The sequence below is a fragment of the Chelon labrosus genome, assembly GCF_963514085.1.
Source record: "Chelon labrosus genome assembly, chromosome: 4".
Taxonomy (NCBI): domain Eukaryota; kingdom Metazoa; phylum Chordata; class Actinopteri; order Mugiliformes; family Mugilidae; genus Chelon; species Chelon labrosus.
In genome coordinates, this window is record NC_140340.1 from 15,104,366 (window position 1) to 15,129,136 (window position 24,771).

The 24,771-nt window shown below is 41.8% G+C and overlaps 2 protein-coding genes across 5 annotated transcripts in view; both read right to left on the reverse strand.

Annotated features, from left to right (window-relative positions):
* Window positions 1-637: 637 nt before the first annotated feature.
* On the reverse strand, window positions 638-13,258 carry fam210b (family with sequence similarity 210 member B). Of its 3 annotated transcripts, XR_014699021.1 has the most exons (5): window positions 12,451-13,258; window positions 7,132-7,328; window positions 3,656-3,923; window positions 1,861-1,939; window positions 638-1,628 (listed from the first exon to the last, which is right to left on the reverse strand). XR_014699021.1 is itself a non-coding variant. In XM_084543288.1 (3 exons), exons 1-3 carry the CDS (start codon window positions 12,979-12,981, stop codon window positions 3,707-3,709), a joined length of 945 nt encoding a protein of 314 aa, XP_084399414.1. In that variant the 5' UTR covers window positions 12,982-13,257; the 3' UTR covers window positions 2,993-3,706. The 3 variants fall into 3 exon arrangements, 1 of the variants encoding a protein (XP_084399414.1); XR_014699022.1 differs by having other exon boundaries at window positions 638-1,939; XM_084543288.1 differs by lacking the exons at window positions 638-1,628; window positions 1,861-1,939 and having other exon boundaries at window positions 2,993-3,923; window positions 12,451-13,257.
* Window positions 13,259-20,258: 7,000 nt separating this feature from the next.
* Window positions 20,259-24,771, reverse strand: part of ppp1r16b (protein phosphatase 1, regulatory subunit 16B) — an 85,454-nt gene continuing 80,941 nt past the window's right edge. For both annotated transcript variants that reach the window (XM_084542805.1, XM_084542804.1), the window contains exon 11: window positions 20,259-24,206. In XM_084542805.1, coding sequence (XP_084398931.1) covers window positions 23,733-24,206 — 474 coding nt within the window. In that variant the 3' untranslated portion in view covers window positions 20,259-23,732. The remainder of the gene's footprint in view (window positions 24,207-24,771) is intronic.

Below are 24,771 nucleotides of genomic sequence, written 5' to 3' on the forward strand. Positions count from 1 at the left end.
TCAATGACCCAGCTGCCTGTGAGACAAGTGACAGGCAGTGAGCTAAGTTACAGTTACAGACAGTCAAAAACATAATCCACAACTGCCAAAAACACTTTGACAACTTCTACCTGCTGCCTCCTCCTCCTCTCCTCCTCCTCTTCTCTGTCACAAGCTAGATAAAGTCTGTCTCCAGCCGCTCTCTCTCTCTCTCTGCTCGATTATAATTGCTTGCATTTAACAGCTGAGCTTCTGAATCCAGAGGAGCAATGAGAATGAAGGAGGGGAGGCGGAGCGTGCGCCAGAAAATAAATAAATGTACGCATCTCTGGTGGAAACTGACTGGCACTGGTGTTTAAAATAATAAGATGCAGCTGTTGATAGTAGCGACTGTCTCCGGGTTTACTTCCCTGTGGCCTCTGTGGCAGCAGAGGAGCCGTGATGAAGGCAGACAGCTGACAGGTGCTCCAGGATGGTGCTGCCATCAGGTGCATCTGCTAAACTTAACTCCACAGACAGGGAGGAGAGGCGGGAGGGAAAAAGGGGAGAGACGGCGATGGAGAACGAGAGAAGTGGCCAAAAAATATGAGTGGGAAAAGAGGGTTAAAGCGATAAAAAAAAAAAAAAAAAAAAAAAAAAAAAAAAGTGAGATGGCGGGGAGTGAGCAGGAACAAGAGAGAGAAAGAGTGTGTTTGTTTGCACTCCTTGAAACTTTACGCCAGCCTGTTCTGTAAAGAAATTCACAGGATGTCTTTGAACCTGCGAGGCTGACAGAATAGGTGCCTCTCCGTCTAGCCGCTGACACTCTGAAGGGCTAACAAGTTTACTGAACAGGTCAGGAGATGGAGGGGAGGGGAGGGGAGGGTGAAGGGAATAAGGAGAGATAATGAGCAGGCGCAGAATATGATGGGAGAGGAAATGGTAAGAAATAATAAGAAAGAAGAAATTAAATAAAAGGTGCGAGGTAAAAAACAAACAAAAAAAAAACAGACGGCTTGTCAGGACTTGAGTGTGTGTGAAGGGGTTTGTGTGCAGGAGAGACGGAGAGCATATGCACTTTGCCATATGTTTATGTATTACTGCATGCATCAGCACTTTAACTACTACACACCTTCCAAGTCTTGTCAGAGAGGCAGCTTGGGGTCTGAGTATACCACAGTAATGGATTCACTCCGTGTGCCGCCGTGACAGTGGTGACGCTGGCGTTGTATCTGACTTTAATGAAAGGTGCACAAGTCAGGAGCTGAGGCAGGGATTTGAACCCCCTTGAACCCGCCACGCGGTGGGGAGAGGCTCTTCATCAAAGCTGAGGCCAAGCGAACGTGAAGTGTTCACATCGCGACTCGGTCCTGGGCCGAGCAAAAGGTGACGGGCGAGAGCAACCGAGGAGCTGATCTTCCAGCTCTTCCTCCTCTCATGTTTGCTTTCCCTTTTTGGCACACACACACTCGAACACGCAAATGCACAGCGGCGCAGGACGGAGAGGAGCCTGACAGAGCCCAGTGCATCGCAGGTAGCCCGGCAGAGTGGCTGGGAGCGCTGTCACCAATTTGTTCTTAGCCATGGGGGACATGCAGGGGATGGAGAGGCGATGGCAGCTCCCTGTCCTCATCATGGCTAATGAGACCTCGGCTTCTCCTTCTTCCTCTCTGTGTGTGTGTGTGTGTGTGTGAGAGAGAGAGAGAGAGAAATCGGTTTGTATAAGTTTGTGTCAGTGTGCTGCCAAAGCTCCTGTTCCTGAAAAACCGGGGTTGATTTTTGGCACAGACCACCGTGCACTCTCACTCTCCTTATACAACTCTCCTGGCTGAATTATTTACCAAGGGCCAAGAAACACACAGATACACACAGAAGAATTCAGGTCTTGTTCAAAGCAGCTACCATTCAATACACTGCAGCTCTTCGGGGATGCCACACCAGCTCAGACTTGCTTGCTGTGCTGTATGGCCCATCAAACCATCTAGGAAGAAGAGAGGGAGCACAGGAGAAAAGTGAGGAGAGAGGTGGCACCGGCCGTGCTGTGATTAAATACACCCAGGAATGAATGAATTCTTATTAAGAGTAAACATGTCCAGTCTGTTATGACCCCATGAAACATACAACGCCATCAGAACAGCTCTGGTTGGAAGTATTTATTGTCCTGAGATTGAATAAAAGATTTTGTTTGTGTTGTAGACACCATCCTGACACATTGGCAGTCAGTGGGATCCATGACTGATGCAGCTTTTCATGGTGTAATGCTGCTGTCTATGTAGACGTTAAGAGCACAAAGGCATTTAATCTTAGGAGATGAAAACTGGATGAAGTGGTATCACCGGAGTACAAACGGGACTGGATTTGTGGTTTAGGAGCGCCTCAGTGTGGCGAGAAATGAGAAGTGCAGCCCCTTTACTAACTTAACTCTCAATGTCTACTACATAAGAACCGAAGTAATAGAGACTTAATTAGTAGAGTGCTTTCCTCTCGAATAAAGAAATGTGAGAAGTTTAACTCCGCAATGTCTGAACAAAACCTGACAGGCTGTGAAAGAACTTGTGAAAATGTGCAGCACAAGCCAGTTTTCATCCGTTGAAGCCTGCAATTTAATGTCAGATTTGCGTCATAGCTCGCTCCCATTCAAGTAAATAACAAGCAGCATTATTCATTTGCTTGCCTTTTTAGCTCTGTTTATTTCTCTCCCACACTCTGAGGTCCTCATGTCCCCCAGCTGTCTGTTGTCTGGTGGCGAGGCAGGAAAGCTCCAGTGAATCTATCAGTTTAATTGCTAAAAACAAACTACCACGGCAGACAAACGTTTCAAACTGTTAAAACGGTGAGCTGAAAGCCACTAAAACACTCAGTTGAGAACTGCTGAGTCGAGGGGTAATTCACTGTGAGTGGATTCTTTCACGTCTCACACTCATCTGACGCCGTTAATTTAAATATTAACTCGTCTTCAATTCAAAATAACGTCAGCTTATGATCCAACACACTGAACGATGGAGGCGCTTTGTAACAAAAACACGCGTGATATAAAACAGAATTTCCCTTTTTAATAATTAAATACGGTCCATTCAATCACAAACAACTCAAAACCCAACAGTCTTCATCTGTAGTTTGCAGTGAAATACACAAGATTCACGTACTTCCTTTTAATGTAGTGTCAGTTGGAAAATGACTGGGGAAAGAGAGAGGAGAGGGGAAATAATGGCAAAGCAACTGGATGCCGGGAGAGACTAGGAAACAAACTGTAGGGACAGAGAGAGTGGAGATTAGAGAGGTAACCTGAGGTATTCAGCTGATTCATAACACCGTAACACAGCCAAGTCAGCCGTCGAAGAGAAATCAGCTGTTTCAACTTATTCCTACGGGGAACCTTCACAGCATTAAGAGGCAGACCTGCCAACTGGAAAAATTATCCCTGATCTGAGTTCTGATTGTAAATAAATATGTAATGATTTATTTATTTTTTGGAATGCGCACACTTTAGACCTTACCCCTAACACACTTGTGTCCGGTGAGCCAAAGACTCAAGTCCCCACTTTAATCCCACAGTAACACCGTTTAGCACATCTGACTGTTACAGCAGGAACCAATGTAGGAAACGTTGCACCTGACTTCACAAATGCAAAGAGATGACATGTTTCTAACAGAAGGCAAATAAGCAAAAATATATACAGGCGTCTGAAGTACGAACATTCAGGATGTTTGTTGCTTAATTAGGCAGAAGAGGAGCAGAGCATGGCCATCAGGGTGCAGGTGTAGGCGGTTTAAAGAGTCCAGTCCTTCTGAAGTAGCGAACAATGAGAGGCACGGACACCAGAGTGATGCTGATGCGGACCGGGGCGAAGAGCTTGTGGATGGCGTAGGCCAGGACGAATGTGCTGGTTCCCGCTGCCATTTTAGACTGAACGACTGACTCGCTGAAGCCTACTTTGCAGAGCACGGCCGCCATATCAATCCCACTGTGGAGAAACCAAAAACCGGTTAGAAGAGCAATGAATTTACATACAAGGGCTAAGTGACTGGGTGTATGCTACCATTCAGTGGGAGAAAAAAATACCCGAATGTTATATTCTGTGAATATAAATATAGTTATTGACTACTGTAGCTGATGTAAAAAATAAAAACAATCCTGAAAACCTTGGCTTCCCCTTCTGCAGCCCTTTTAGTTCTGTGGTTAGAAGTGAAATTCACCTTTCCTCCACCAGAGGGAGCCATGCCCAACGAAGACTGTTTCATAATCGTTAACGTACCAATTTAAAGCGAAGACATTATCTATAAAAAAAAAAAAAGATCTTTAGAGTTGAAGTGCATTAAACCAGTTACATTCATCACTGTCTTTATGAGACCGACTTTGGTGCTGAGCAGTCGTGGCAGTTTCATTTGAACTACTTGCAGAAATAAATATGTGAAAAATGTGCCAACACGAGGCTTCGAGCTGCTTCAGTAAATACAGGCCCTCTCACGCATTAACAGCCCTGTTGCACTCAGCAAACTTAAGTCGGCTAAATATAAAGATCCATCTGCACCCTGACAACTGTTTACCCAGCACAGAGGGCTGTATTAGCGGGCCACATGCCTGGCTCTCTGGCCTCACTGTGATAATTCTCAATTGTTGATGGCTACAGAGTCTTTTTTTTTTTTTTTTTTCAGCTCAAGGGTCATTATCAGCTATAGAAAGAAATCAGCAAGCTGTCAGTTAATGTCTGCCAACTCTCTTTAGTATGAAAGACCCTGGCATGAAGCCAGACACGCCGCGGCCTGAGACTGGAATGATACTTAAGCCAAAAGTAAGAAGAGTGTGTTGTTTGGTTCATAGTCTATTAAACAGCAACAGACAGGAACAAAATGCATGGACCATAGTGTGAAATTCTGCACACAGCCATTAGCGGTATTTCAGAAACTGCAGATCCAGTTTAATGTGGCTGACTGGGTGAAAATAAAAAAAAGAGACACCTCTCATAGAACAGTTCCCATTTGCCACCAATTTGCAGCACACTTTGCATTCTTCAATGTAAAAGCAGCCCACAGATCAATCATTTCTCATGCACAGCTTCAGGCTCAAAGGAAATTTTACATTTGCACGCTGCTAGATAAAATCACTGAGTGATGTTTGATGCTCCTCAGACCTGTCTTGGCATTTTACTTTTCCCCTTCTCCCTTCATCTGCTTTAGATCAATTAGTGATTTCCTTCATGCCATCAAAAAGTGTAAGAGGTTCAATAACTATGTGATCAATGCACAATTTTATGTGTTATATCATCAGATCAGATATGTTCAAAGAACTTCTCAGTAAAATTGGTGAGCATTTGGAAGACAGTCTTCCCTAAATTATCATGAATAACATGAAACTTGACTTTTCAACCCGTGACATATATATATATATATATATATATATATATACATACACACACCATGCCTTTGGTTTGTGGGAAGTTGCAATGGACAACGTTTCCTGTCATAAGCTAAAGGTTGAGAAAATAGATCGTTATATAATTGTTGCCTAGTTTGGATGGTCAACATCAGAGTACAAAACATCATAAAACCAGATATGGTCATGGGTAAGAGCTCACACATTTTATAACCTTGTTTAGAGATATCGGAGTAGATACACTGCCTGGCCCAAAAAAAAAAAAAAAAAAAAAGGTCACACACTCTAATATTTGGCCTTTAGCTTTGACTACAGCACACATTCGCTGTGGCATTGCTTTGATGAGCTTCTGCAATGTCACAAGATTTATTTCCATCCAGTGTTGCATTCATTTTTCACCAAGATCTTGTATTGATGATGGGAGAGTCTGACCACTGCTCAAAGCCTTCTCCAGCACATCCTAAAGATTCTCAATGGGGTTAAGGTCTGGACTCTGTGGTGGCCAATCGATGTCTCATGCTCCCTGAACCACTCTTTCACAATTTGAGCCCCATGAATCCTGGCATTGTCATTTTGGAATGCACCCGTGCCATCAGGGAAGAAAACATCCATTGATGGAATAACCTGGTCATTCAGGATATTCAGGTAGTCAGCTGACTTCATTCTTTGGACACATAATGTTACTGAACCTAGACCTGAGGAACTGTAGCAACCCCGGATCATAGCACTGACCCCACAGGCTTGTACAGTAGACACTAGGCATGATGGGTGCATCATTTCATCTGCCTCTCTTCTTACCCTGATGCCCCCATCACTCTGGAACAGGGACTGGACTCATCAGACCACATGACCCTCTTCCATTGCTCCAGAGTCCAATCTTTATGCTCCCTAGCAAACTGAAGCCTTTTTCCCCAGTTAGCCTCACTGATTAGTGGTTTTCCTAAGGCTACACAGCTTCAATCCCAATCCATTGAGTTCCCTTCACATTGTATGTGTGGAAATGCTCTTACTTTCACTATTAAACATAGCCCTGAGTTCTACTGTTGTTTTATATTGATTTGATTTCACCAAACGTTTAAGTGATCGCCGATCACGATCAATCAGGATTTTTTTCCGACCACATCCTTCCAGTTTTTAATAATGCGTTGGACAGTTCTTAACCCAATTTTACTAGTTTCTGTAATCTCCTTAGATGTTTTCTCTGCTTAATGCATGCAAATGATTTGACCTTTCTCAAACAGACTAGATCTTTTTCATGACCTCGGGATGTGTCTTTCAACATGGTTGTTTAAGAAAGGAGAAGCTACTCATTGCATCAGTTGGGGTTGAATAACTTGTTGCCAACTGAAAGATAATCGCCCATGCAGTAATTATCCAGCAGGAGGCTCGTATCTACTTGCTTAGTTAAATCCAGGTGGCTGCTTTTTTTTTTTTTTTTGGCCAGGCTGTGTATTTTTAAGTGTTTAATGACTCTCAAGGATTTAAGCGGCCTTAACCTTGCTTCAGTCTCTGATCTCTAAAAAGAAGCAATTAAAGGTATATACAGTTGATCCGTTTCAAGCTACTGCTAAGCTTTTTGTATCTTTGAGAATAAAGGAGTTCTCTCCACTGTGCCCCAGGGCCATCTACTGTACATGCATCCTCCTAACAAACTAGAAAGTAATTTAATAAGAACAAATATGCATGGTGTCCGGAGTACAACTGAAGCCGTGGCCACCTGGAACTAATCACCCCAATGACCCCCAATCACCCACACATCAAATCACATTGAACTGATGTTTTTTTTTTTTTTTTTTTACCTGGATATAAGGAGGTAGAACATCCCCAGAGACATGAGAGAGATCCCAATGTGAAAGCAAACTCCCACTGCTCCATACTCCTTGAAGACTTTCTTTAGCTGTTGGGTCTTGTTGGGTTTTCCTCCCTCTGGTTCTGTGTCCCCAAGGCCCTTCTCAGTTGATGAGGCAGAAGAGTCCTCTTTTAAACTCTGCACATCCTGAACAAAAACAAACGAGGGAGGGAGTGAGCAGGGCGAATTCAAACGTGAGGAGGAACTGAAAGGCAATGTAAGAAAGTGTGTCGGTTAGAAGACATACTGCACATACAGACAGATAAAAGGACAGATAGATGATACTAAATGGAATAACGTTAATGAAAACCAACTGAGGACAATGATATATAACCAGATTAAATCCATGGCCCCCTAGTTATTGTAATGTAGGCAAAAGAGCAGAATGAGACAGGGGACTTAGGACTGACACTTTGAATTACTTTGCAAGCTAAACATGATGCCCTGCAGAATCCCTGATGTGCAAATAAAGTTGGATGCATGAGAAATACGGATCAAATTTTGTTTTTTTGGTTTTTTCCATTCTTAGGTCAGACATAAAAATGCATGTAGCATCATAATATAGAGCCAACCATGTGCTGTGACTGTGCGTCACCCGAGTAGGCCAAACAAAGCGTGGGCTTTTATTAGCCTCCCCTGTTCATGCAGCAGCCGAGTCAGCTGATTAAACATAGACTGCTGCTGTGTGTTTTAGGTAATTCACATTACCACTCACCCTTTCACACACTAATAAAAGGAGTCAGTCAGTTTTCCCCTACACACGCACACACAAAGAGCCTCTCATAAGTGCACAAACGCACACATTGCTCCGGGTCTGTGAGCTGCACACAAACGCCACTCCAGACACAATCCAGCCGTCTGACACGTAGCGGGTGAGCCGACCGGTCACTTCAGTGCGTGTGAGGCGGATTAGTGAACTACACCACACACCAGTGACAATAAGACCAATAGAGCATTGATGGTGAAGGCTTGAGAAAATCTGTAACAGTGCGTCTGACAAAAGACAAAAGTGTTTTAGAAGCACAGCCAAGCATAAAGCAGCAGAACCTGAACAACTGGTATTTTAGAAGTCATTCCTTTCATCTGGCTACACGTGATCTCATTTGGTAACCGCTTAATGTTGTGACAGTGTAAATATTTATCTTGGAGCTGCAGCTTCATTCCAAATTGAACTTTTTACCTTGCTGCCAGCACTGTTTGCACTATAGTATACTACACTATAGTATATTTATCTGGCTGACCACTACTGCACCAATGCTAGGAATCCTTTGGGGAATATTTAAGAATAAGGGCACCACAAACTGCAGGCAGCTCATAATGAAGGTAATCTGATCTGAGGATCATGAAAGCACAGTACAACAGAGTTTTAAGAAATACTGTAAATCAACACTGAATCACATAAAGATGGAGGCTTTTTGAACAAAGTTTTTCATTTTTTGTTTTTTTGAGTTGTTCCTAAACTGTTTTTGTGTGTGTGCCTGTGTCAGGCTGCATCCTGCTGGGGATGGCTGCTCCCATCAAGGCGTGTCATTGCTATGGGGTGGGGGTGCCTGGTCTGGTCTAGGTGGGTGGAACAAGTCTAAGCAACATCCACACGAATGCCAGGCCCAAAAGTTTCCCTGCAGAACACTGAATTGTCGTAAGATGGTCAATGTTATTAACTTCTGTCAGTGGTCACAATGTTATGTGTGATCTATCCATTACTATATACCTCTGGATAACATTAATGATCTCAATATGATTTTTAGTAGGAATGCGTTTAAGAAGAAACAAACAAACAGCTGGAGTCTGAAGAGCTTTGAAAGCTTGCAAGGAGTCCGTGTAGCCACCTGTGTGGTTAAAATGTTGGTGGATGATTCGATTCTTGCCGTCTTTGTAAGGAATATCTTTGCCTTAGCGACCGCCATCCCACCTAAAACACAAGCATAACTGCCAGTAGTTCCTTACAGGACACTGACTTGGCTACGCCTCTGTGGATCAGCCACATAGTTTGAAGACCAGCAAGATGGACTGCTGTGTTGATTCTTGTGATCTTACATATCAACAGTCCCCCTATGTGATTCAAGGTTAAAATAACCACTTGCGTCCTCAAATACGTGCTCAAAGTCTAAACAAACAAAGCTGAGAATCTGACCAAGCATTTGGAGGCAACTTTCAGCACTTCTCCATTACCTGCTATGGTAATGCAATCAAAACAAAATCTCTTTTAGGATGCCCCTTCAGGTTCAACTAAAATTGAGACCGTGAACGGAGAAGCTTAAAACCAGCTGGCAGGAGGAACTTGTGTCCAGTGGTTCCTTTTGAAGGCGATTCATTCAAATGTCCCCTCTGCCAGGAGGAAACTAAATCTTCGCCTGTGAAAACAGGAAATACCTCTGGCCTGTATGATGAATCTATTTTTAGGCAAAATATTGACATGGTACCCACAGAGCTGAAACGATTGGCTAAGTACAAAGAATGCTGCCCGCTGTGGCCTCGTTAACAGGAAATCTGATATTTCTGTAGCTCTTCAAGTCGAACTAGAACAGTGATGATGACAAAAATGTAGGCTGTTGGCAAATGTGCATATGAGCAAACTATCCTATAGCAAAAATTTGAAGATTAAGAAAATCCAGTTGACAAGTTTCAGAGTCTACATCGATGATAATAGCTGTGAGACACAGAAATCCTTTGAGTTCAATGCTCACAGCATCACATGCTGATGATTAGCAGATCAGCCATCTAAGTTTAGCATTATGCCAGAGTACTAATTGGCATCAAACACAATGGGCAGCTGAGTCCGACAGGAATGTTAATTTGGCAAGCATGTGAGCTTATGAGCCGGGGGATCACCAACATTATTACAGTTAATTCTGAAGAGACATGGATGTGAATTTCATACAAGTCCAAACCCACAAGCCAGGGCACTTTATGCTGCATTCATGTTTCAGTCTTGTAAAAGAATGTGACATTCATTTCCATGTGGCACATTTAGTTTTCCATACAGCATCTTTCATTCATGTCCTTCTACGGCGTTTTTGTTGCACTGTCATTCTGCTTGCTCCTTTGTGGGCCTGAGACAGACCGTTAATCAGCGAGGCAGAAACAACGAGGGAAAAAAAAACAAGCTGGTCTTTTCTCTCGGGTTCAACTTGTCTTGCTAAATTTTAGCCCAAGCCCCCTCGATGAAGCCATAGTCTTGGCAGCATATTCACGGGGCTGCCAACAATGGACAATGGAAGAGTCCCGAGTGGGAGAGGGAGCAGGCCTTTCCTTTTCAGAGGCTAGAAAGGCCAAGCTAAAAGTAAAGGCAGGCAACGCTGTGGGAGGGTCATGTGAGAGAGAAGCTAAAGGGAGTTGTGCCAGGGAGGGTGTATAGGAGGGGAACAGTGTGACTGCTGTGTGAGATAACAGCTTTTCAGAGCCGCGAAAACACATGCCAAGTCACAGTGGCATGTAAACACGGACAAAGACACACTCACATGCACAGAGCGGGAGGGAAATTTTTGAAGTGGCGAATCCTTCATGCCAGAGGCTCGAGCAGAAGCTAGAAACATACTGCTAAATAGCTGCTATCGTCACAAAGAAAAAGTCAAACTGAGCGAAACATTTCCTACAACAGAACTTCCTTGGGAGTGTCAGGGCACATGAGAAAATACTTAAAATACTTTGTGGCTCCAGAGGGAGATGCAGGAAGAACTATAAATTCCCACATGAGGAAGGGTATCCCTTCCTGAGGCTAACAACCTGAGGCTACATTAGCTGCTGACCAGACTTTTTGGCTGTCAAGCTGCATTGTGGGAAATGTTTAAAAAAAAATCTTATGAATAGAAAAATGGATGTATTCCATTTCTCTCCACCTAGAATCCAATTTGCTCAAATCATAGAAGCAGAAATGTATTCACCTGCTTACGCTTGGTTAGTGAGTTATACTTATCGAGCAGGAGATGAACGACTATAACACATCATCAGTTTAAACCAAGACTTATGTCCTTGTCTTCAAGATTTTATTTTATTGTCATTTTTAAGATCCTTATCTCAAACAAACCTTTGGCATTTTTTTATTTGATGTCTCACTTTATATGATTTGAGCGTTTTATCTTTGGATTAGTCTAATGCGAGTCTATATGTTAACCTTCTGAGGTCATGTTAGCAGCACGTCACAGACTGACGAACATTAACACATATTACACTGCTATGAAATGTAGTGCAGATATTAATGGTTCCCAGATCCAACTCCATTGCTTACGTTTTCTCCGTTCAGTGTCAGTGCGCCAAACTGCCTGAAGACGCTTTATGAAACCCAGAGACTGAAACCACCAGAGCAAGCACTGAGGCGACGGTGGCAAAAGAAAACTTCCCTATAACAGGAACCCGGCTCACAAGGTCGATGAATGATTAACCACGGTGAACTGGACGCTAATCTCTTGTAGACAGACATTACATTTGTTCGTGATTACAGATCTCCCTGCTTTGTGCTAATTAGTTGGGCAGCAGTTATTTTCCTTGTCTATTAATCTGCATATTATTTCACGTTTAGTTTTTGAAATCATAAGATGATAAATAAAAAACAAATCTTCAGCTGGCCTTATTTGCCTCTTCATTGGTTCAAAGATAATTCACGAACAAGCAGGTGTTTGACATATTAAAAAAACGTCCTGAATAAAGATAAAAACAGTCGATTATTCTTCATCTAATCAGTTTCTTGACTAATTTTTGCAGCTCTTTCAAGTAACTAACGTTCCCTAACGTGTGCAAGGTAGACATTACATCTGGTTCCACTCCTTTACAAGTAGTGCTCGTTGTTTCTTCTAACTGTGCAGCTCATCTACACTTCCATCTCTGGCTCTTTCCACATCAGTGGTGTTGAGTCACCACTGAAGGAGCACATGCCAAAGACCCACATGAATGAAATGAGTCACTCTTACTATGACTTAACATAAAAGTGCTCTTTTATGTGCTGCCTCACACATACCTTGATCATTGCTCAACCGGGACTTCTGCACGTTCAGACGCGAGTTGTAAACATCAAAAATATGCATGCATGCAACTCAAAGGCAGGCAGCCCACATTATCTGCGTGCGTCATGCTGCCTTGTTATGTAACGAGAGAGCTTGCTTACAAGAGAAGGGCTTCCTTTTGCATATTTTATAATGTTTTGAATCCGGATACAGATACCCAGATCACCACCGGCTGAGCACGGCCTCTGCGTGGCCTCAGACTCGGACCTGTGTCCTCTCACGATGCGGTCACTGGGGGTCAGACAAACACTTGGAACAGTTGAATTTACCCCTTTGTTGCCGTCAGCCCGCTCCTCGCCTGCGTCGCCTTTCTTCGCGGCTGCACTTGTGGATGATGATCTCGTTTGCATGGTCCCGGTGGAGCAGCGTCGACTGGGAACCGACCAAGAGTTACATGTAAACAAAGCATTACCCGCAGGCGCTCCCCTGCTGCTGCTTTGGCGCTTGTTTGTACTGAGGAGCCTGATAATATCAAATTCGCCCCCTTCCCTTTGCACGCTTTGGGAGAGATTCACAGCGACAGTGGCCACTCGGTTCAAGTGTCCCCAGTCCGCTGTTACAAAACCAGACGACGTGTCCCACTTCTGCGCGGCGTCCGGCTGTTGTTTCGTCAGGTGCGCACGGCTCGGATCGACTCCACCGACGGACGCGCAGAGGAACCGGTGCCGCTGAAACGTGCGGCCCGTGTGTGCTGTCAGTCTGTTTGCTTTGACCTGCACCAGAAACGATCCCGGTGACTTGAATAACGCCGGATCCAGAGCCGCTGCTGACAGCCTCCCAGCGCGACACAACAACAACATTGCCGTCGACGGCCCCTTTAGAAGAGCGCTCCGGGGAAAAAAAAAAATAATTAAATAAAGCGAGTAAATCGTCCGGAACAACTAATTATGAGACTAAGTAGGTGTAAACATGCTGCCCTGTGCCCTCCACTGTTCTAGCTGACCGATTATCTCCGACAGCCAATGAGGGCTGACGCGCAATCGCAGATAGTAAAAGGCTGAAGTGAAGGGAGGGGGTATTTAAAGGTATAACCGTGCTGATTCATGTAATTGAGTTATACAGTATCACGAAGCTTCCTCTGGGATGTAACAGAGTTCAGAGCATGTGTTTTAAAGCCAGGCAGCTGAGTTAACCTCTAAATTTAATTTCAGTAAATGTCTCTTGTGCAACAAACTAAACGAGCTAACAAAGTGGTGATCGAGCCAGGTTAAGGCTTGCTACATTTACGGACACTGGGATTCTGCCATTAATCAGAATAAAAAGACAAACAGAATAGAAAATGCCTCTTATGACCGCCTCAGTCGGTCTTGTCTGATCTGAAGGAATTTGAGGGGGGTGGGGGTGTTTTATTAATCCATTCAGTAGGAAATTATTAGCGCCTAATAACCATGTAAAGGCCCGATCCATTTATTTCTCTCTTATTGGTGTAAACACACTCTTTTTGCACTTGTTTTCCCCACATGTGGTAAACAGCGACGTGGCGAGTTTCTAGGAAAACAATGGAAACCCTTGGCCCATCAAAGTTGGGGAAAATAGCTTCTTTTTCTGTCTTTTCTGTCCAAACTGGGAAGAACCGCTTTACACATGACCTAAAATTATTATTATTTGGGACATATTTTACTTCATTTTAGTAGATTTTATATAGTCATCGTCACACTGATGACAACTCACACCTGCAATTACCACTGATAGCCACAGGGGCCGCCAAAGACAACAAATATAATCTTGGAGCTCATTGTGTTGGTTTCTGCAGATCTCCAAACAGTTTTTTCTTTAACTGGAGAGATTAATATGTTGTTGTTGTTGTTGTATTTTACCTTAAATACACTGATGAGGAAGGAGGCCAACGTTACAAAGCACTAAACAAAACAAAATGAAACACTCTGCATAATATGTTTATGCGGATGGGGACAGCTGAAGCTGCAACACAGACATCAGCAAAATAAAACACGTACTGGATTTTACAATTGATTGCATCTCTCTCTAATAAATAATACAAATTAGTTGGGGAACATATGAATAAAAGCTCCAGTGAGAGTATTGTATGTGTAATTTTATATCGCAGTGAATATAAAGTGACATTGTGGTTTCTATTGAAAATAATTTCAGAAAAAAACAAACTGCCAGACGAAAATGTTTTCATCTAATCTGGCAAATGGATACCTGAAAAGTAAAAGTGTTTATTCAGTAGACTCAGTGTCTACTTTAATAGGTTCATCATTATCAAGGTCATACTTGAAGAGTGTACTTAATGAACATGAGAGGAGCAGAAACACTAGTAACACCTCAGTATAATTCAGTCCAGAAAAACATCCCGGCGACCTCGGTGCTAAAACATTACACCTCTACATTTTTTATGGGCACCATAAAAGGGTCATTTTTCACATGGGCCACATTATGGCACATGAGCTGTATTGCAATGCACTGTTAAAGTGTCATGCCTTCACAGTGTGTGTCGTCATAATTCCCCTTCCTAACAGATAACGTGCTAGTGTCTTACTGTCGGCAGTTATTTGAGTTGAGGGATGTTACAGAGAGATAAGGTCACAGACCAAGACTAACAGTATGAAGAGAAGACGGTTAACTGTAACATGCTGCTTTGTAGCAGTGCCAGACTTTGTGGAAAGCCGCAGGCATGTTTCTATGCTGTTTTCCTCTTCTCTACCTTTTATGTTCCTTTTTGGGTTTTGTTGACATTTCTATCCATTTTTGCATAGGCATGCAAATTTGCATGAGGAAGTGGCGGGGAAATCACAAGCTCAGGAATCCAGCCTTACTTTGTAAAACTGAAGCCCACTTCCTCAATTATTCCATCGTTATCGTTGAATACTGATGCATGTCTGTGTGTTCAGAGTTTATATGAGGGTAATACTTTCCTGTGGCATTTGTACCTTTTTCTTAAATAGGTAAAGTATGCACACATGCTCGCCACGTGAAAGGTAGAGATACTGCGGTGAGAGTGAGTAGGGGGTGAGATGAAGAAGGCGGGATGCTGACAGGAAGCCATGAAAAAAAAAAAAAAAAAAACGGTCCACAGCGCTGCCAAGGAGCCTTTGACCTTTACTCAGCAAAGCCATAAAACCAACATGTGGGCTGATTTAAAACAGATGATAATTTTAAACTGCTCTTCACGTTTGCGGTCGGTGATAAATTTAGTTTTGTGGGACGGCACAGAATGTAAATGTTAAAAAGTGAGGCTGACTTATGTATGGTTATGTAAACAGTCACAGACAAATAGAGAGAAAGAAGTTTCCCCGGGTTGTAAGACATGCAGATGGTACAGTCCCAAATACAGACCCTGCAGAGCCGAGACTGAAATAGAACATTCCCCAGAGATTATTCATATTTTAGGTTGAATCGCCTTAATTTTTTCACATGTCAAGGTTATACAGTATAGTTGGGTATAATTGTACAAACTGGCTGCACCGTGTGTATGTAAGTTCAGCCTTGAAGAGTTTATTAAACAGAGTTTTATACTTTTTATACTACTAGACTAATTTAAAATGGGCTGCCCCATACAAACTTGTTCGTATGCCGAGATAAGTTGTCGCTAAATATTCATAAAAGGTAAGTAGAATATCTGGCACCTGATAAATGTTTTCTAGTTTTCTTATAAAGCTTTTATATGAGACTATACTTTATTACTATATTAATGACATACCTAAAATTATAAAACTTCATGCAAATAGCGTTTGACTAAATGAGTAGATGATGTTAAGCTTTTATTACAAGATATTTACAGGTAATTATTAACATTATGAACACTGTTTACTATGAAACACTATTTTTTGGAGAAGTAATAATATGAATAGATGTTATAAGACAAATAGCTTTTTTTTTATAACTGAGTATATGTTTTGTACATCTAAAACTTTAATTTTAAATTAAATTGCTAGGTTGAACTGCATTACTTTCCCTTTAACGAAATTTTGCTGCCTGTTAATCTGGCGGTTTCTTGTTCGCGGAATGAGTAGTTCTTTCTGCTTTCAATATGACTCAGCTGTTTTAAACTCACAGTGTGACCCCTGGGCCCATTTCAGATACTCAGCGTACTTCTACACTGAAGCAACCACTAATATGAAAAGCGATAAGATAAGATAAGATAAGATAGGACTTTATTCATCCCCGTGGGGAAATTAGGGTGTTACAGTGGCTAGGGACAACAGTGCAAGATACAAAAAAGATACAAAAAATAGAATAAGGCAGACAAGAGAAACTATATAAAAAGTAAATATGTTATGGTACAAAAAATTATTTACGTATTGCATCAGGTTTTCAGTGGCTAACCAGAAGTTGAAAATAACCAACTTGTGGAACATTTGTAGTTATTGATGTAGTTTTTGAATGCATTAGATCATGTTTTCAAATTATATTGTCACTAGGGGTGGGTCTCAATTAAAAAAAATGAATCTAATTAATTAGAGGCTTTGTAATTAATTGATCGCGATTAATCACATTTTAATCGCATAACAATATTTGCCCCCAAAAGCAACATTTTTCAGTTTAAATGGATTTTAGTGGACAACTGAAATAATAGACACAGATGTGAATATTGTAAACTCAAGCTCTTTTAATGTCTGGAAAAATGCATTTAATTGCATTTCAATTCAAAACAGTAGAAAAAGAAAGAAAATATCTCTGGTCAAAACTGGACATACCTAAAGTTAAAGTACCATTTTAAGTACTTTAAGTACTTTTTCAGAACAGTATTGACTTTAAATGGTTGAAAAAAAAAAAAAAAAAGTTTTGGCAGTTTGGGCTGTCAACACGTCTTGTCTGTACTCGGACCGGGACTGCTAGCACTAACAGCTACCGACGGTTTCTGTGCTCGCAGCAACATGCTTTGCATTTAGATGGCACTGTAGGGTTGAAGTGCTTCGGTGGTATGCAAACTTTATTTTTTTTCACAAAACTTTTCTCACTGATGGAGCTTTTGTCAACGCTCCATCAGTGAGTCCCACCCCTAATTGTCACACACTGGGTTCCTTTTTTAAAAAACAATGTTTCAGCTGTTTCCTGCTTCATAAAGTGACAAATCGGCCATGTTCCAGTTATGACTTCTATAACGCACCAACTTCCACATTATTGCTCTTTGAACATTGTGATGTTGTCAGCATGCGGTCAATCTGCTCCCTGGCATTTCATAATCACACACACACACGCATATCACTGCTTTGCTCAATGTGCCAAGTGATGCGATGACAAACTCACACCACTGTTCATTACACACCCTTCAGTGTTCAAACTGCAGAAGGAGAGTGTTGCTCGTGGTTGCGCGTTGTGGATATGTGGGGCAGAGGTTGAACTTAATAAATGTATTGTGTAAATGTAATTTACGACATTGTGTTGGTGGACATTTGTCATTGAGGGAAGGACGTGTTGCTGCTCTGTTGACACTCTGGAAACCAGTCAAACAGGCTTTATGAGAGGATGTTGGTGTGTGTCACGACTGAAGGCATCTGGTCTGATTTCCTTAAATCCTTAAATATGTATTATGTAAAGGAGAAAATACTCATATCTGTGTCTTTGTTCAGTCATATTGAATGTGTTTCCAGTATCGACATGCATCTTGATCAGGGACATACTGATTTATTATTACTGATGCATCTTTGTTGTTAAAAATGACATTCGCTGAGCGCTTTGGTTATTTGAATCTGACTCAGCTAGCCGTCTATGTTTGACACCTTTTTTATTTTATTTAATGGCTTCTCTAATCACACTCAAACCTGACTTGTGGGAATGTTTCAATTAAAATTTCCTACAGGGAACTTAGACATTTTCCTCTGCGCAGTTAGCTATGTTAACAGACTGGTGGCACTAGAGGAAACATTGTAGTCAGGATCCCCAACATATCTAGCGCCATTGCATTGCGGTGGGGGTGCCTGGTCTGGTCTAGGAAAGTGGTACATGTCTAGGTAACATCCACATGAATGCCAGGTCCTAAAGTTTCTCAGCAGAACATTGAATTGTCACAAGATGGTCAATGTAATTTACTTCTCCTGTCAGTCATAATGTTATGGCTAATCAGTGTATATTGTGTTAATGACTTAAACCAACTGAAATACTGTCTCATACTTCAGAGTGAGAACTGACTTCGATCTGTAGATTCCTCATTCAATACTCACCAGCTGGACATCAGCTCGTCCTACTTAGACATCTTAAATTCAGGTCAAATAACACAGCGAAGCCTTGTTAAGTCCAACAGCTCCTGGGAACCGAGCATCGGTTCTGACCCACTGAGCCATCCCTGTATCCATCCGTTCTTTATGTGCATCAGTCTCTTTTACAAAGTGGCCAGATAGTGAAAAGCTGTGGCCTCCTCCTGGCACGGGTCGACTTTCTGGCAAGCCTTCCACCCCTATAATGCCTTCTGTCTTTCTGTAATGCAAACGTCTCTTCTTCAATAGCGTGGTCAGAGTCTAATCAGCTCCTGGCATGGGTTCATTTTCCTACTTTATGCTTCGGACCATTTCTTGATACCTTCTTTTAGCATCCTACCATTTGTGTACCCAGCTGTGTGGCCTGTATGTGTCTGTATGCTTTTTCTGGAGCCGATCCATTTTGCCCTTCAGTGAAGAGGACTGAAGGACTGGGACGAGAGCCAGCTGGCTTGCACTCAGTGTGGCTGAGGCACAATAGCAAAGCCAGGCAACACAGAGGAGGTTAATGCAGTCCGGATCATGTGTTTTCAGCGCCATTGTCCTCCTCTCCTCATTGTCTATATGCTTTACACTCACTGACTGTGCCCAGAGAGGGCTTCAGATGAAAGAGTGATTTCTCCTAATATTTGCTCAAGACACGTGAGGGACTGTAACTTTACGCTGATGTTTGACAAATGATGTAGTGTTTGTACTGACGGTTTTCTTTTTCTAATCCCCGAGCTGACATACTGGTCAGTATAGGGCTTTTTTATGAGCAGATAATGCATTGTAAATACAGATAAGTCTCTTCAAATGGTCCATCCATGCCAAATGGGCACTTCCTTAAAATTGGCAGCAATAAAACAGAGACAGGGCCATAAACGGTTACTAAACAGAGTAAAGTATGCTAAATGGCCATGGCTCAAAATAAACTCAGAGAAACATGAAATATCTGATTAGAGAGGCAAGTAAAGAAGAGAATTTAGGAAAAAGTACCAAACTACTACTTTATCCTAGTGACTACTACTATGTGTAGCCATCTGTAGAAATATTGACCCCGGCCGACCTCAAAGCCAGTGAATGGGAGGAAGTTGAGAGACACAACGTAGAAAATCACTGAAGGAAGCAGCTGAAGTTGGGCCAAGACCTGACAGCTGTTTGATGAAGGACAGCTCAGTCTCCGCCTGCAGAAAGGAGCTGCGCAACTAGCGTAAATGAGGCAGACTTCTCAGGGTGAAATGAGTTGAGGAAACTCATGAAAACATGAAATAAAAGCTGCAAATTCTACAAAATATATATTGAAAAGAATAAGTGCAACTGTGTGATTTAGGGAACTTTGTCATAATTATATTTTTATTAATGTAGAAACACCAGAGTGTGAAAATATTTGTAGATTAAATGGCTAATTTTGAACAAACGAAAACACAGAGTGAGCAGGTCCTCTACAGTGGACCCCACTACATGTCTACAGTGGCTCAGAATGGACAAACTAAACAGTGGCTCTGGAGAGTTTGTGTTTTATCCACTGTTGGTTTTCATAGATGCTAGGAGAAAGAGGAGTGTTTGCTTGGCCCTTTAAAAAAAAAACCACATTGGTACTAAAAGATGAGCAATGGTAGAAATACTTTCACGTTTAAAATGTAAAAAATAAAATTGTGAATAAAAATGCTCATCAACTCTTCAGAGCGTCCGGTGATATAGTAAAATGTATTGTTATTTCTAAACAACATCCAGAATATATTTATTCTCCACTGATTAAAACAGAGTCATTGCCGGTCCTCATTCCTGCTCATGCCGGCGGTCTGCATAGCACGTTTGATTTAGAAATGTCACAAATTTTTTTTTACCTGACGAGACATAAACTGACACACCATATAAAATTCTCAAAATATACAATTTATTCAAAATATGTTAATGCAACCATCAATATATTCCAGTAATTACAAAATCAGTAGTTCTTCATTATCTTATCCTTACAGACAGCAGGGCTTGCGGTCAAACACAAACCCTGATCTATTTATACCATGAGAACACAGGTTAGTTGTTGGAACAGCTGGCCGTCTCTTTCTCACTCAGTTTGATCAAAATTCATTCAGTTTAAGTTTTTTATTTCTTTGCAGCAGCTCAAACGTCAGTATTGCTATGAATTTCAGCTGATTCATAGCAAAATGATGAGCCTTTTCCTTGGCTCCAAAAATAGGGGATGTGGCAATCTCGTTGACTTATTTTGTACTTCTTTAAACTGCTTGATCAGAGAGCGTAGCGTTAAAGACTCTGACCTTTGCAGGAAACTCGTGCAGGGAAAATTCCATTGGGTTTTCAGTGAACCGCAGACACTGGTCTCTGAACAGCAGGGAGAAAACATTAAGCACGTGAACTTGTCTTAGTAGACAGATTTTGTGAATACTCAGGGGGGGGTCTGCTGTACATAGTCTCCCCCTTTACAACCAAATGTCTGCTAACACTGTTCATCAATTACGAGCAACTGGATTTTCCTACATGTTCCTCAACAGTAACAACACAGACATGTATATGCAAATCATGTGAACAGATAAGGGAATGCTAATACAAACATATTTACAGACATCTGTACAAATATTTGACACTGTACAGTTCACGTTATGGGGATAAAGCGTGCCAGAGTGGTATTTTGTGTTATCACATTTTCAAAAGTGGGGGGAGCATCAGAAGCAAACAAGTCTCTATAATGTCAAAAGAAAACCTTCCCCCAAAGCTTTCCAAATGTCCATAGAAGTTGTTTTTTATTTCTTTATTTTTTACTCATGGAATACTCTTTGGCACTCAAAACATTTTTGGAAACCTAGACTAGACGATGAAAGGTTGATACCACTCTCATTTTGTCTAATGCCGCCTTCAAATGGAACCCGTAAGCTTGTGGTTTGTCGTGCAAACACAATGGTTGTCATTCAAACGATAACATCGGCTAGCAAATCATGTGAACGCTGCTGCTAGGCAACTGTAGTTGCGTCTTGAAGACAAGTTTAGCAAGCTAATGGCCAGGTAACTTAATGTAGGACATGCAAAGACGTAATGAAAGACATATAATAAATTTAGTAAAGAAACTATGACTAATTTATAACATAACTATGAATTTATAATCCATCTCTGAAAATATCAGCACATCACAACTTGAGAACTCGGATTTCATAAAAAAATTCAGTTTATATGGACTTAACTCATAAACGTGGTAAAAACAGTACCATTTGAAGACAGCGTAAACTTAAGCTATAGTCAGTTCCTGCTTAGCTTAGCAAAGACTTGAAACAGAGGGAAAACGCTAGTTTAGCTTTGTCTGAAGAAAACTAAATGTATATAACAGAATTCCACAAATTTGGTTTTTACAGTATTTTGACATGTCAAAGTAGGAAAAATGTAAGTATAATTAGAGGTTTTATTTCATTTCTGTGAGCCACAGCCAAGGTTATGTATTGTGCATGCTGGCTCAAGGGCTTTCTGGGTCACTTCACTGAGACCTATTGTGAATGTTAGCAGAAACAGCACATGTGGAAATACTAGTTGAGTCACAATGTGCTCCTCTTTTTTAACAAAACTAACTAATGCACAAGAAAAAGTTGGGTGGTAGCAGGCAGATTTTGCTAGCTTTGGATCGAGCCAGACTAGCTGTTTCCCACTGTTTGTAGTCTTTAGCTAAGCTAAGCTAACTAGACCCTAGCTTAAGCTAGACATTTAGCATCCAGACATATATACTATCAATTTCCTCATGTAACTGTTTCCAAGGACAAACAATTCCTTTAAATAAGGTCCAACTTGTTTTTGGGTTGGACTGGCATATTTTTTTTTTTGTTGGACCCATGATGTACGAAAATAAAGGTATGGACTCGCTAAACACCAAATCCACGAGAGGACTGATGTTTAACAAACTGAGGCATTAAGTTTGTATCTTCTGAAAACTCATACTACACTTACAGTAATTCTTTACATTTACAATTTCTGTTAATAAGACAAAATACAGTGATAATGTGGGGGAAGGTAAGGCCACACAATGGCCACCAGGAAACAAAAACCGAACATAAACAAATAACACTGTTATTTGTAGTGACGCAAATACGAATACATCCCAATAGGATGGCTTTTTTGTGTTTTTAATAACAGGTACATTTAGCAGACAGTAACCCTTACTTCACGTTATCAGTGGATTTTTTTTAAATTTATTTTTATTTTTTTTCCCATGAAGAAGGTGCTTTGCTGGAAAGACTTCTCTCCCAGCTCATCTCATATTGCATTCACACTCTCCACACACCATCCAAATAATAAATACACTCAACTGTAGGAACTATTATGCTTCTGTTTTTTCTTTTTCTTTTCTTTTTTTTTTTTTTACACATTACATTAATTTCATAAATAAAGCAATGTACAGTCATTTTCAACCGTGTTTGCTTAAATTATCTCTGCGAGTGAGCACAAAGGTGGATTATGCATAAAAACAAACCTGTCAGTTTAGGTTGGATACGAGAGGACGGTGAGGTGAAGTATAGGACGGAATATAGTGACAGTTTCAAACACTTGTGCAGCACTCTACTCTTTCCTGTTGTCTCTCACTGTGGAAGTACACTTCTTGAACATTTCAACACTGTTTTATGGCATTCCTTCCCTTTACTTTTTGCAGGCAGTTTCAACCTGGAGGAGACTTCAAAAGAGACGTTGCAGATCTCTTTTCGCTACGTTTTGCTAATATGCTGTAATACAACATGGTGTAATACAATATATCTGGACCGCCCCAGGATGGTCTTCCTGCTCAATTGAAGAATGAAAGCAGGACGTTGTGGTTTGATGTGAGTTCATCCTGGATTAAATGTTGTTTCATTACATTTGTTGGGTATAAAAAGGCTTTGTTTCTTTCTCTGTCTGAAGGTGGAACATGCAGTCGGTTGCAATCTTCAGCCGTTGCCCAAATTTAAAAAATTTGACCCTTTCCAGGTGAAAATTTTCCAAAATAAAAACAAACAAAACCCAACTGCAGATACTCTGATTCTTAGAGGGTGCACACGGACAGCATGGCAGCAGATACTGTTTGTTTTGTGTAGAGGCTCCACATACAAAAGAGGAATTTTATCCGAGTGGCGACAATGTGGCACTGCTCAATCCCTTTCTCTGCAACATTTAAACATGCCTACACTCAGGGAAGGTCTCCAGTGTAGCAGGAGTCATGTGACACGTGAAGGTACAAGGGACTTTTTTTTTTTTTTAGACCCCCTTCATGACGCCCTCCTTCTCTGGACGAAGTTTAAAGTAGGGGAGGAACAGAACGTTAAAATACAGGAATACTTCCTATTTCATTCCTTCGTCTCCTCTTTGTACAGCATCTTCCCTGCTTCATTCCTCTCTGTGCAAACACTTCCTGTTCCATCAACAGTCACATGACCGGGGCGCTATGACACGCAGCAGCAGGTCCGTGGCTTGGGCTGCTCCTCTTCTATAGGCTGTTTCAGTTTGAGGAGGGGTGGGTCTCCACTGGCTGGCGTGTAGTAAACTGCGTTGCCATTGGAGGAGACCAGCGGCATGCGGGGGTCCTCCGAGTTGATTTTGGCATCAGAGAAGGAGTCTGTGGAGCCGTTACCAAGGTGACCATTGAACAGCGGGTGATTCAACAGTTTGGCTGCGGCCCTTTGTTTCTTCAGCTCAGACAACGTCTGAGCACGCTCTTTTGGCCAGGCTTCCTCCTGGGCGGACTGGGCGGCTGCGACTCCACCCTTACTGGGCGATGGTGTGTTGCCGTTGGAGGGCAGCTGCGGTGGCACAGACGTCGTCGTGGAGATGAGGCCGTTCTGTTTGCTGCTGCCATCTTTGAGGATGGTGGGCAGCTTGGACTTGTCTGGCAGCTCCACAGCAACGACTGGCTTGACCTGCAGGACATCAATAAGGCTTACTTTAATCCCTGTCGAAGGCTTTTCTTTTACATAATTAAATACATGAAGGCCTGCCTCTGTGCAGGGGAGATCAGATAACTCTGATCTGGTGCCCAGGCTATCAGGTTCAAATAAAATGAGATGTAAAGCCAATTTATTGGCTTCATTAGAGAGAATGTCCCCTTTCAGAAACAGTTGTCCAGTGTCTCCCAAGAGTTATTTTGTGCCAAAAAGCTGAAAGCTGCATTGGCATTTTTTCTGCAACTTGCTTCAACTGAAATCCATGTAAAATCCTGTGTTCTTACATTTTTTTCTGCACGCCTTCTTTATAATCTACATGTATTGTACTTTGACTTGTTGCAGGAAGTATTTTACGGATAAATAGTACTAACAATAGACTCTACCACTGGGGATTGTACTGCAGCTTTTCTTTCCATCGTGGGTTCCCTCCTGAGAGTTGGGAGGAAGTTCTTTTAAGTCTGACACACCTACACCAAACCTGGCACTCGGTTGCTGATCAGTGGAACAGATTGGTGTCTTTGTGCTGTTAAACACTCTTAAA

Excerpts from the sequence above, each read along its gene's own strand:
- fam210b (XM_084543288.1), bottom strand. The coding sequence starts at position 12,981 with ATGTTGTTGTTGTGTCGCGCTGGGAGGCTGTCAGCAGCGGCTCTGGAT. Across the intron at positions 7,329-12,450 it reads GGGCTGACGGCAACAAAGGG|GATGTGCAGAGTTTAAAAGA; the intron begins GTAAATTCAACT and ends GTTTTTGTTCAG. Across the intron at positions 3,924-7,131 it reads TTCTACCTCCTTATATCCAG|TGGGATTGATATGGCGGCCG; the intron begins GTAAAAAAAAAA and ends GTTTCTCCACAG.